Genomic DNA, 14,628 nt, shown 5'->3' on the forward strand with positions numbered 1-14,628 from the left:
GTATGTATGTATGTCTGTATATATGCATGCACGTATGTATGACATATAGATATCCGAAAAGAGAAGAGAGAATTCGCTATTCTTCTTTTGCCGCTCCGTGTTCTGTACTTTCCTGCTCTTGCCTATTATCTTCTTCAATCACGCAGCCGTTACCTTCTTCGTTTCTCAATGACTCACCTCTATGAACCTTTATTTTCCGATTGTCAAGATTTCGCTCTTCAGGCGTCTGGTGTGTGGGCAGATTTAATTTATTACAGTCTGTAAAGGAGGCTCTGTATAGTTTCCATTATATTTTAGAAACGGCAAGATTAGACGCTGACATCGAAGTACTAAGGGAGTGCGTGACTTTATTACTGAAGCTTGATGCACTCACCATTTTATGATAATATACTGCCAAATTTTTTCTAGGCATGTTAAATATCTTTATAATACAATATATGTATATATGTATATATGTATGTATGTATACTTGCATGCATGCATGTATGTATGTGTGTATGCATGCATGTATGTATGTATGTATGTATGTATGTATGTATGTATGTATGTATGTATGTATGTATGTATATATGCATGCATGCATGCATACATATATATATATATACATGCATGCATATATGTATTTGTGTACGTACGTATGTATGTATACATGCACGCATGGATACATGCATGTATGCATGTGTGTATGTATGTATGTATGCATGCATACAAGTATGCATGAATGCATGCATGCATACATACATTCATACATACTTACATACATACATACATACATACATACATACATACATACAGACAGACAGACATACATGCATGCATGGATGCATCCATGCATGGATGCATACATACATACACACACACATACATACATACATACATACATACGTACATACATTCATGCATGCATGGATGCATGCATGGATGCATGCATGGATGTATGTATGTATGTATGTATGTATGTATGTATGTATGTATGTATGCATGTATGTATATATGTATATATGTATGTATGTATGTATGTATATATGATTGTATGTATGTATGTATGTATGTATGTATGTATGTATGTATGTATGTATGTATGTATGTATGTATGTATGTATGTATGTATGTATGACATATTGATATCCGAAAAGAGAAGAGATAATTCGCTATCCTTTTTTGCCACTCCGTGTTCTGTACTTTCCTGCTCTTGCCTATTATCTTCTTCAATCACGCAGCCTTTGCCTTCTTCGCTTCTCAATGACTCACCTCTATGAACCATTATTTTCCGATTGTCAAGAGCGGTTATTTCGCTCTTCAGGTGTCTGGTGTGTGGGCAGATTTAATTTATTACAGCCTCTAATGGAGGCTCTGTGTAGTTTCCATTATATTTTAGAAACGACAAGATTAGACGCTGACATCTAAGTACTAAGGGACTTCCTGACGTTATTACTGAAGCTTGATGTACCCGCCATTTTATGATAATATACTGCCAAATTTTTCTAGGCATGTTAAATATGTTTTTAATACAACATATGTATATATGTATATATGTATGTATGCATGCATGCATGCATGCATGCATGGATGTATGTATGTATGTATGTATGTATGTATGTATGTATGTATGACATATAGATATCCGAAAATTGATCATTATTAATGATTCCAAATATTCAGCTCATTAATAAGTGCGTTAAATTAAAGTACTATTATTAAATATGTTATCAAAAACGTCTCTTTTGTGTTAACTCATAAATGGTGGTCTCTCCAATTTCACAGTCTGTATAGATTCATGATGGGAAAATGGAGATACAAACAGGCTCTAGTGTGAATGGTCAATAACCATAATTTGTTTTAGACAAGCATAAATGCTCAATCAAAACTCTGGCACGTGCCGTTATATCATCACGTGATGTAGAGGCACATAGGCTTGACTGGGTTATAGATCTAATGTACGTCATTTATACGACTGCCGTAATCTATCATATATAAATTAAAATTGTCAACATTTTAAAAAATTGCACCTATTTGTTAAGAAATTTTCAATATGCAGTAAACAAATTACGCTAATTCACGCCGGAAACGTACCAGGACAAATTCCTTAGATTTTAAATGATGTGTCATGCCAGTTACAGTGATCAATATAAGATTTTCTGGAACAAATGATTCAATGTCTTTGTTTTATGTGATATTGTACGATTTAGATATGAGACTTTCATCTAAGAATAACCAACCACACTGAAGAGCTAAGACTCAGCTTGCACAGGGTATGCTTCCAGCTATAAAGCAGAAATAGCATTATTTCATATGCATCGGTCGATGCTAAATTGAAAATAATTAATATATGTAACATAACAGTTATGAAATCATAAATTTCAGACAGGTTTTGAGAAAATCTATGTAAAACAATTGTTGATGATATTTAAAAATAATGGCTAACGATATATTCAAGGAAGTGGACATTATCATGGTTTTGTTTTCTCTTTACTAAATGTTTCGTAAACCTTATAAAAACATATCTATATCGATCGGATGAGTTTTGTACCGCAATTTATGCCCTGCAAATGCTGGTAGACAACACTCGGAATATTCTTTTATCATTGTAACGAAGCTTGAGCCTCTGCTATCATAATATCATTTCTGGTAATTTACAAGGCGGAATGAATTATTTACTGAGTAAATTGCTTTCTTTCTAGATTTTAAACATACAGTTGATATGTAATTTTATATTCCCATTAACCAGTCTATGTACCCTGAAAATATTACATGTCGATACTTTTGGGTAAAATAAATAGTTGTAGAGGTAACGTGACACACGTTGTCATGTTAGCACGCACGCGTCATCGATTTAAGATTAATTGCAGATAAAAGCTATGAAAGCTAGATTTTGCAGTTATCTTTGAGACTTCGTTTTGTGTTCATAATTGATCTTGCTTTTGTATGGCTTGATGATCCTAATATCGCTGACCCTGCTAATGATTCTACAAAAGAATGCTTGGCTTTCAAGAAGAGCGTTTCTTTCACTTTCTCGTTTGACACAGGACCAGACAATGGCATATCTGTAAATGAAAGGGATATTAGAGATATTGTAAAAATAAAGTACTTTGTACCTTGTCATTTTGCATGTGTAAATCCGGTGTAATAAACGATAACGCGTCTCACATGTAACCATCGTCTTTACCTGCTAATGATCCTGTTGTTGTTTTTGGTTTAACGTCATATTTTAGCGAATGATAGGCTGTACATGGCGGCAAGCATAACTGGCAGAGGAAGAAAAGGGGAAACTCCCCGTAAGAAACACCGATCCACAGGAGTCTTCTGGCAAGGTTTCCCACATACCCATATTGGCCCGAGACTCGAAGGCATGGGAACAGATGGGAGATGGTAGTGGTCGGTATAGGCAAGCACAGTAGTAAAGTGGGGCGATCTAGGGACAATGGGACTTACCATTAAAAGCAGGGTCGCGGCCCTCTGGGGACTATGTAAATTTAACATGGGAGATATTGTTGCGGCCCTCTGAGGACAATGGGAATTAACATGGGAATCTATTTTGGGTTAGTCTAGGGACAAGGGAAATTTAACATGGGGAATAGATCGTGGGACTGTCTAGGGACAAGAGTAGTGAATGGGGTCGATTTAGCCTCAATGGGACTTAGCATTAAAAAAACACCCTGGGATTGTTTAGCCTCAATGGAAATTTAACATTAACCACCCTGGGACTGTTTAGCCACAAGGGAAATTTAACATGGGAATAAATCGTGGGACTGTCTAGCGTCAAGGGGAATTTAACATATGGAAATTGAACATGGTGGGTCCGTATAGCGTCAAGGGGAATTGAACATGGTGGGATTGTCTAGGGACAATGATGGTAGAGGGTCAAACACAACAGAGACAGAGACATACATACACTAGTACAAGCGTGAGATTTATATATAAAGCATTACCAAGACCTGAAATCTTGCTGGGGTGTTCAAAAATTTGCATAATTGTAATGATGCTATAAATAGCTATAATCAAGGAAATGCTCAACGACAAAATGAATGTGACTAAAAGTAACGCTAAAATGACGAAATTGTCCCAGAATTTAAAGGAAAATAAACATATCCCCGAAAATTAAGTTACAATGGTTTAGACTAAAATGGATAAAATTAGTAACTACTTACAATATCAACTTGTGTGACGATCGTGGATAAACACCCATGTATCTATTTATAGCTATAATCAGCTAAAATTCATATGAAATCCCACTATCTATTTATACTACAACTTGTGGGTTATTCCTTTGGAAAACCCCACTATCTTTTTATAGCCTCAGCTTGAGTGACGTTCCTGTTTATGAACTCTAGTACATATGTATAGCTAGAACCTGTGGAAATCCCCAAGTCCATATTTATAGTCTGAAAATTTCCAGCGTCAGTGACGTCACTGTACTGAACATTAGGGGATAAATGTCAACAGTGTTGCAAGTGGCTGACCTAAATACGCGCTACTGTAGGTAGGTAGGTTGAATGTATTTGATAGGGATAAAGGGAGTTTTATAGGGACAAACAGAGACCAATACACACACACACACACACACACACACACACACACGCACACCACAGAGGGAAGAAGAAAAAACAAACCTAAAATATACTATTCACACAGGGAAGAGGAAAATCCCAACAAATATACTATCCAGACGTTCTTACACTAACACACACACACACACACACACATATACACACACACACAACAGATCGAAGAATAAAATCAAAATTAAAATATAGTATCCATACAAACGCGTACAAACCCCAAATATACTATCCATACATGCATACGTGCATGAAACAATTTAACATGATAATTTGCTGTCCGAATTATAATACATTTTCACCACGATCGTTTGTAATAAACTGATTGTTCTTAACACAAGTGAAGAGTTCTATGTCAAACATATATAGGCAATATGTTGGAAGCTAACAGCATTGTCCGGGAGGATTTTTCTGCTTGATATGATACAGAATCGTTACAAGAATCACAGGTTTATTGGAAAGCGGGAAAAGTAAGAAATGGGTGATGGTGATGATGATGATGATAAATAGGAGGATGTCAATAATTGATATTTTTTACATCTTGGATCCGATTGGACTAATATCAGGAATTCACGTAAAAAATGATAATTGCAATATTACATATTAGAAAAGTCCACAACAGTTAACAAGCAGCCTAAAACTATAATGTTCTTATACTGAAATTTATAATAAGTCCAAATATTTGAAATGAAATTGGTGATTTTTCTATTGAGTTATATGACAATAACATGCTTATATTAAAGTGATTACTAACGAGTATTGGACAAGTATTTGAGCCAAGATATGATGTATATAGCAAATCAAACGACTTTCCAGTTACATTGCTGGATATATACAAAATATTAATTGTGAATAAACAACAGCAGATTATCTTCCCAAGTTCCAAAGTGTTGGTAATCGTGTTGTAATATAACAGATCATAATAATATTTTTCAATTTGCTATAAATGATGAAAGGAAACCAAACATTAAACTTACCTAAATGTTTTGATAATATTATTTGTATTATTATTGCCTTCCTTGCAATCATTACATGATGAACAATATCGAGAACGTGAGTATCCAGTAAATAGCATTCCAGACATAAACACATTAACAGCATAATGGCCATTATAGAATATGTGTGTGTGTGTGTGTGTGTGTGTGTGTGTGTGTGTGTATGTGTGTGTCTTAGTGACAAATGTACGTTATCTTAAAAATTATTCTTGAGTAATTTAACTGATTAAATCCATGTTTTCAATGCAACCTAAAATGCTGTCCAGTAATTTAATATCAATTATCTAAAATATGCTCAAATCTGAAACATGTATAGAGGAAGACTCACAAGAATCTTTGAAACAAATTTGGAAAAAAGCTTAAATCCAGAAATAAATCAAAATAAGAAAAGAGTTATCAAGCAACAATAAGGAAATAAAAAATGCTTTCGAGGACAGATACAAACGTGTCATTTCAACATGAATACTCTGTGTGGAATGACCTTATGTATGACAGTATTATGTTCATGATAGTAGTTACATCAGACTTATTTAAATATGTTTGAAGATAATGTAATTGAAGATGGTTTACAAAATCCGATAATATGGAGTAAATGCCAAGAGATATTAAGAATTTGCTTCATTATTTCGAGTTCGAAGGGTCATCACCAAAGAATCAATTTCGTGCAAGGATTCTGATAAATATAGCTGAAAATTATAAAATGAGAGCAGATGTTGTTGATGATGTCAGATTTAAAAAGTAAAGGAACACGTTAGCATATGGGAGGCCTAAAATTAAAGTAAAGTTATCAATATCTAGTAATCTAGAAATGAAAATCAGCAACCAACTAAATCCAACAATTAACGTTTGAACAAGGAAAAGTATACATACAAATATTTGCTGGTAAATAAGCAAATGGAACGTGGAAAGTAATAACAAATCGCACAAAAAAACGATTCCAAAATAAATTTGTATTATTTTCCAAAAAGCCTCAAAGAGCAATGTATCACTTCAGCGTTTCTAAACAGAACAAAATAGTTCTAATAAGCCAATCTGATATTGATGCTATAAGGGAAATAGGATTAGGTGTGCAATAATCTGTCGGAAATAAAATCAAAGATATCGTTGTTACGCTGTTCTTTTATCTCACCTTAATTGCAAATCTTGGAAAGATGTCAGTGATTGTGTGATTTATACAATATATTAACATATATGCCAAGCCAACAAATATCAAGAACTGTAACTATAAAACTAAGTTTCTTCTTACCAGCAATATTAGGTGATCTTTCGTTAGAGTAGTTAGTTGGCAACTGGTTCGTGAATTTTGTCGCTGGAGAAGTTCTTTTGTTTTGTTTTACCAGGGACGAAAAAGAGATGAAGACGACGATAAAGCTTTTATTAAAATACAAATTGATACTATTATGAAAAATATAAAATAAATAATTATAGAGGTTTTTTTGGTAACGATATATTACCTGTAAGAATGCATACAAAAGAATCTATTGTAATAAATCTAGAAAACTGCATTGATTGCTAGGGTTCTCGTTGAGGTATACAACGACTACAAATATCAAAATATTGATCGTTTATGTTGGTCTTGCCACACATCGGTAAATGTATGTGTTATTATTGTGTATATTATGTTATTCATGGATATAAAAATGAGCAACCATAAGACATTTTGTTAATATTTAAACGACATCCAGAAAATTACATTACAAAATTTAGGATATATTGGTACACTTTATCATAAAAATATGACTTCAGCTAATTGTGGCCAATGTGTTTTAATACATAGAGACAACATATTGCAGCCATATATAGTTATTATAAGTCGTTTAGAATTGTAGCATTCTGTGAAGTTCAGTTATTATTTGACCAAGGTTGCTCGATAAGAAACTAACTTTGCCCAGTGTATCTCATGAAACAGTTACAATCTTGCGAACAGATTTTGGTTAACATGCACTAGATGTACATTAGTGAACGTTCGTAATATCCTGCTTTTCAAATAATATGCTTAAAAAATATTTGTTTTTTTAATAAATATCCAGGCAAAGGTGGTGACTAGTGTGTTCAATAAACAGATACAATATATGATAAATCTTTCCAAGCACTGATTAAATTAGTTTTGTTAATTACTTGTAGGATATTTTATTAATATCCTGTACATTATTTATCATGAAAATATACATGCTAATTTATTTTCTTCACTTTAAGGAATACTGAAACTTGTAACGTTGCTTATACTTTACCTCGAAATGATAAGAACAAGAATTTATAAAACTTGTGAAACTTAAAGTGTAAATTCCTGTTATTAAATTCTAAACCATGGGGTAATGTTGATAGTGATGGTGATCAACTCTCAGTCATGAAACTACCATTATTTAACAGACATTATGTTTGTTTGCAAACGAAGCTCCAACTGATGATTTAGAGACAATATGTGTCGGACATAATTGCTATTATCAATCTGAAAACAGGAAGCGGATAGGATCATGTCAGAAAGTTTACATATTAAAGCACCACCCACATTAAAACATAAACAAAAACTTTGTAAAAGAATAAGAATGATCCGTGCAAAGAATAGTAGGTTAGAAAATTCCTAAATAAAACTTTAGATAGGGCTTGTCATGGACTGATCAATTATCTCATTAGTTACATAAATTCAGATAGAAATGTTTGCACATGGTCTTCGTGCTATTATTGAACCACAAATTGATCTTATGCTTTTTACATGAATCGTTTTAGTAGATACATTAGCTATGCAAATAAATTTAACTCACTTGTACAATTGAAAGATAAAAGCAATATGTAATGGAAAAAAACTATTAATAGTTTGATTATAAACAACTTAAATTATGTAGCATAAATAAAAAGTATTATAAATTGTTAGATTTCATTCAAAATAAAAAAGATGACTCCAGACTGACACAAACAGCAGGGTTACGATGTAAGATATCAAATTCACAGACACGTATTAAGGACAAATATTCAGCTTTCAAAGAATGATACATATGTTTTACAAGAAACGTAAGTATCCTTTGATAAACAAGGAACAAGATATAAATTTATGTTAGATTTAACATTAAATTTAAGGCTTAGTAAAATTAGCACAACTTGAAAATTTGACGGAAAAAACATATATCATACAGATTTTAAAACACCGTTAGATAAACTGTTTGACGATAGCTATAAGTACATGGATGAAACAGTCGATCCTAAAGGCATCATTATGGTAGATGATGAATTAATTTTGATTAACATTGAAGGCGGAGTTCTTTCGAAATATATACATTTGAATATGAATAGTTTCATTATAGTTATATTAATCATTTAACAAACAAATACAGAATCGACTTTGAGAAATTTCACAATCTTACAGCTGGACCCGGACATGTGGAACTGCATGTCAGAGATGAATATTGATGTAAATTATGTGACATTGGGACTAAAATTGGAATGAACATATAAATGAATTATAAATTTTCTTTTATAAGTAGATTTAATTTACGCAGCTATGTGGCTTTTAGATGAATATAGAAATATCATGCAGACAAGGTAAAGAAATTTATCTTCAAGAACATTACGTTCATAAAAAAAAATGGTTATGAAATAAATGTTCATGAAAAAAGAATTTGAAACCATTTCTTGAGAACAAAATAATTTTAATTTGGAATTAGCATCTCTAGTTTTATCAGATGCGTATTGTTAATCTAATCCCGATGTGCATAATCACTAATATAATGTTTATGTTAAAATTGACAATATTCAAGAGTATATACTCAAAATAATATAAAATTGAAATTTTAAAATAGCACGAATAACATATCGAAATATGATTCTCATATTATTTGATAGAATTGATAAAATTCATTTTGCATAAAATCAATATAAAAATTCCAATATGTAATATCGAAACCAGACACGAGTCGTAAAACAGAGGTTTTCATAAATAAAAATTATAATACAACTTTAACAGCAATTTGTATAGTTGATAAAGGGATACATACCTTATTGTAATCCCGTCGTACCTCATGTTGAAAAAGATTCCCAAATCGGATCCATGTATCATTTTGATAATTGCAGTAAAAACAACAGTGTTGCGACTGACGCAAGAAGACATTTTGATGCTGATGATTTTAAGTTGTATTCATTATTTATTTTGTTATTTAGCACATAATTGGTAATCATAAGATAGAAGAATATACCTAATAGTACTAGCAAATGTAGAAGGAACCACAATTTTTTTTCCTTTGCACTACTGAGATGTTATAGCTATAAATTAAATAGAACTGAAGTAAAGCCGAACAATTTTAATTTTGAAAAACCCTAAATCTAGTTGAATTAAACTCAAACTCACGTTAGGACATTTTATGTTTAGCAGTAAAGAAAAACAATTACCAACAAGCCACCATAATGTCAATAGCATTTAAGCTCGGCTGTAGAAAAGTAAGGAGGAAAACTAGTTATGTATAAATGATTTTGGCGAGGCATATTACGGAATTAAATAAAGATCATATACATATTGTCATAAAAGCCGACGAAACAACATCACAATACGTATTAGATTTATATCTTGGGACAACGGAAGAAATGTAATTAACGAATATATTCGTGATATTATGACTGACAAATAACATATCTAAAATAATACCGAAGAACAACCATTAAATCAGCAAAATAAACAATATGTAAAATAAGAGATGTAAGAAATTACAGTACATACAACAATATAATTAATAATAGTAATTATATTCGTGGAATGACTACAGATGGTTTATCAGTTAACAATTATAATGCAAACTTGTTAAATTAAAACAATCATTTTTCGTTTCAAATAAATTTAGCTGTGTTAATATCAGGTATCGATAATATTTAAGAGATTTTAAAATCCAGCAACAAATTAATTTATTGCCTAATATCTCATAGATAACGAATGTTAATCATAACATTAAAAACGAAAGGACCCCTAATGAAATTAAAAATGTTAGAAACATAAAATACATTTATATCCGCTGTCTTAGTGAACATTAAGATGATAAGCACGTCCAAAATGATATTAAAAGATTTGTTTCATCTAAATTTAAAGTATTTTATAAAAAATATTTTTAAAAACATAATAGCAGTATCACTGTTAAAATAGACGTCATTGCTACCAACGAGAAATAATTGTCTATGTAATTTTCGTTGTGATGTAAATAAGCACATACAAAGAAAATATAAAAGGAATGATGTTAGGAAGGTTTAGAAATAGTACATCCAAAACGTTACTGTGATACAGAAAGAGAAACAAATTTTTTTGTTAGTTATCGTCATGAAATATTTTGTTCTTGAACCATTAGAAGAAACAGACAATACAAAATGTCAAGTTATTAAATCTACTTCAATGACCATATGCAAATACGTGCAACTCTGTCCAAGGATTAACTATCGATGAGGCAATAACAATATTTTATTCATCATACTTGTAAAAGATTGTATTTGAACAGATTTTATTCAATACAAAACTTGTTACTATATTGTTAAACGCACAAAAATATCAAAAGTTGTAATATGTATTTCGTTTTTGGTTTTTAAAACTTTAAAATTCATTTTTTTTTTTATAAAAAATGGAAAATTAGGAAAACCATTAAAATTTAACTGAAACTATAATGAAATATGGCAATTAATTCATTATTAGTTTTCGGAAAGAGATATAATTGCTATGGTAATGAAAAAGTATGATTAGTATTATCGAAGAAAGCAATTCTGTGGAATAAACGAGCATCTGAATTGGATATATCTTCTCGTATGTTTTCCTTTTCATTTAGCTTTCCGACTTGGTTTTGACTTGATCTGATTTGTATTACATTGCCCCTTACAATTTTCCTTAAATGTGCAATATTTTTAAGCGGAAGACCACTGTTTTGCTTTAGTTTTCTTTCTAAATATGAACCCTTTGTTAGGACATCCACTAATACTGTTACTTTCTTTGGAGGCCTTCTCTTTTTACCTTTTTTTGGATGATGATTCAGGTCGATCTGTATCATTTTGGAATTTAATAGTTGTTTTCTTGACCCAAAAGTAAGTACCATTTCCACATTCCATGGACTCCTACAAACCTTTTATGACTTTCGTTTCCTGAGGTCTAGATTTAATCATATGTGTACGTCAGCAAAAAATGTAGATAACCAATTTCTATCGAAAATTCTAAACTGAGTTTAAATTAAAGAAAATTATATTTTCGTTTTTTAAAAAGGTTTGATTCCACTTTATATAGTTGATGAAATTTAGTATGCGCTTCGTGAAACTCATAATTACGTAGGTTGATAATGTTCGTCAGTATCAGAACTCGCTGAAAGTCTGGGTCCGACTCGATCCTGCCCAGCTCTTGGCACGTGGAGGCCTCCTCAGGTAAAATACTATCTCTATGTTAGGTGAACTAACGTTTTACCTATCATTTTAAAATGTGTGACACACTGCATTCGCATAGTTTGCCCTATATTTTGGAGTGCGTTTGATATATCCTTCATATGGTTCATACTTTATATAGTGAGTAATTGATCTTTAAGTTTTAATTTGCTATTTTGGACACTTATTAGCACATAACTCAAAAGCTGAAATTAAATATTCCAAAATCTTCCTCTTTAAAAGAATGCGATTTAAAGCCTACTTGGTTTAATGCATTGGTGAACAGGTGTCCCAACCATCAAAATAGTTACATTGCCATATTTAAGTCTTCTACAATGATTGATAGATAATATGGACTTTGACAGTCTTGTACCTATTGCAATGTACACTTTTACTCGTATATTCTGGTTAAAGCTCCGATAGATAATCTGGTCTTTGATTATTCTGCTGCGGAAGAAAGCTTCTATTAAAATTCTGGACATGAGCTGTTTTTCAGCAATTAGAAATTTTAATAGACAAACACCGACCTTGCCTCGCTTGCAGGAAGGTAAACGTAATCCTGTGCTTCTTTATGCTGGAAAACCTTCAGCCTGGACTTGAACCATTGTGTAGCGAGCAGCTGTTTTGAATAAAAATTAATGCTTTTCACCTTTTTGCGGTAGTTTCATGCTAAGATAAATAATCTGACAGCTGACTTTTTAAAATCTGCTGTAGTTTTGGAATTCGACATTTTGGTCCGATTAGAAGCAATGAGAGATATTGTCGGATTTGATTCCCTGTTGCAGCTAAACTGTAAGCATATATTCAGTGACACAGGTAGAAGCACCTGTAGGAAATAAAGACTTCGATATTATTATAAATTAAAACTAGCTGCAGGATTTACTTTTCAAAAATTATACCGTTGCAAAAAGTAAAATGTGACTAATGAAATTGTTGTCTTTTCCACAGATGGTCAAAGTACAGCTGTTGAAAATTATCTATGCTAGTTCTTCAACACTCATACAGTTCAAATAATATAGGCCAGAAACCATATCCGTTCTATTCCTCTCTTTGCCATTTTCACAAACTGTTGTAATGGTGTCAAGGTCAGGTCTTTAACAATCAGTAAATGAAAGTAATATGGGTTACTGATATCCTTTATATTCCTTTTTTCTGAACCATGATATCCGCTTGCAAACTTATAAAATTGTTACATTTGTTCTGAAAAGAACTACAGAATAATTTTCAACCACCACAAACATCTTTCAGTTTTAATACTGGTTAACTTTTAGCAGACCCTTCTATCTTTAAATCGCATTTTTGTCCACTAAACTTTGGCAAAGAGATAGAAACCATGCAAGAAAAGAGACATTCTGTACACAAAAGAACCTAGGATTGAATAGTATTATACCTTTCTTTATAGTCTCATTAGCCTATGATCATTTCCACCGCATTGTATATATTTTGACATTAAAACTGAGTTGTAATAATATCTAAAATGGGATAAACTCAAACAATCCTTTAATATTTCTTTCCTCGTCTTCTCTGATGCAAGCTGCATCTCCCTCAAACTTATAAGATCTTTTAACTTTTGTGTCAGGTGGATCACATGAATGACCTTCAGGATTAAAATATAACCATTTGTTCCAAAATTCCAAAAATGACGCATAATAATAATGCAATTTTATTTGATAAATATATTTTCCCAATCTGTGCAGGATCTTAGCATTATCTGTCTTTAAAACTCCAAGCACACCTAAAAAATGAATGAATTCAATTTGTTGAAACAAAGAAATATTGAAAATCACTTGCTCCGAGTTACTAGATATGTTCTTACTACTACTTGTACCCCACATAATTCTTGGCTGTTTAATGTATTTGAAATTATTGTAACTACATTTAACTTCCTTGAATATATCAGCGTCAAACGTGTGATCACCAACCTTTATAATATCTAATTTAACAGAACTGCTATCAATATAAAACAGGTTATCTGGAATTTGTACGGTTATATGTTGTATAATTTGATGTTTAGTTAACCGTACTCTACTGTCTGAGGATAAAAGAAAATCATTTTCTAGACTATTAGCCTTAGGGTTGTAGCGTATACTAACTCGTTTATACACATCACAATGATACCGTCTTCTCTAATATTGGCATCATCCTTTTCTATTAGCCTTTTTATAAGTTTTATCTCAGTGGACTCGCCTATGCCCAGGCAATAAAAATGTCGTTCAGTTAGAACTTTTGTCCTAATATTTTTTAAAGATTCTGTTAATATTCTTCAGGGTCTAAATCTAGGTGACCAAATTCATTTATCAGAGATCTTATCAAATCATACATCTTACCTTCAAGTATTTCCATATACCTAGCTTGGTCATAACGATAAGAAAATGTACTATGTCCCTTTATATCCATGATTACTAAATCAGCCAGTATTTATACAACAACCAAAACTGTGATACGACAATGTTAACGTCAATCTTTGTTCAGTAGGATCTAACCTATTTCAAAATAGATACGCACGGAGTGTATGGATTTTGTATGAAAGGTTTGAAGGATAATCAGACACCAACATAATGCAAAAATACACAGTGTTACATTACCTACTTGTCAAGTGTACTTCGACCAGCTATAATGTTAATGAATAGGACACATGGACTGTTTTATCAGGCCAATCATATTTCAAGTAACCTAACCAAAGACCGCCTAACTTACGCCCAAAA

The 14,628-nt window shown here is 32.0% G+C and overlaps 1 protein-coding gene across 4 annotated transcripts; it reads right to left on the reverse strand.

The window, feature by feature from the left end:
• Nucleotides 1-2,151: 2,151 nt before the first annotated feature.
• Nucleotides 2,152-14,409, reverse strand: LOC149777801 (uncharacterized). Of its 4 annotated transcripts, none has more exons than XR_016415468.1 (4): nt 14,251-14,409; nt 12,451-12,542; nt 6,801-9,972; nt 2,152-3,044 (listed from the first exon to the last, which is right to left on the reverse strand). XR_016415468.1 is itself a non-coding variant. In XM_089938850.1 (4 exons), exons 1-4 carry the CDS (start codon nt 14,281-14,283, stop codon nt 2,866-2,868), a joined length of 429 nt encoding a protein of 142 aa, XP_089794976.1. In that variant the 5' UTR covers nt 14,284-14,407; the 3' UTR covers nt 2,152-2,865. The 4 variants fall into 4 exon arrangements, 3 of the variants coding, with proteins under 3 accessions (XP_089794976.1, XP_089794978.1, XP_089794977.1); XM_089938850.1 differs by having other exon boundaries at nt 6,801-6,925; nt 14,251-14,407; XM_089938851.1 differs by having other exon boundaries at nt 2,448-3,044; nt 6,801-6,874; nt 14,251-14,406.
• Nucleotides 14,410-14,628: the final 219 nt, after the last annotated feature.

This window comes from Sinohyriopsis cumingii, chromosome 17 (assembly GCF_028554795.1).
Source record: "Sinohyriopsis cumingii isolate HCF-2022 chromosome 17, ASM2855479v2, whole genome shotgun sequence".
NCBI lineage: Eukaryota > Metazoa > Mollusca > Bivalvia > Unionida > Unionidae > Sinohyriopsis > Sinohyriopsis cumingii.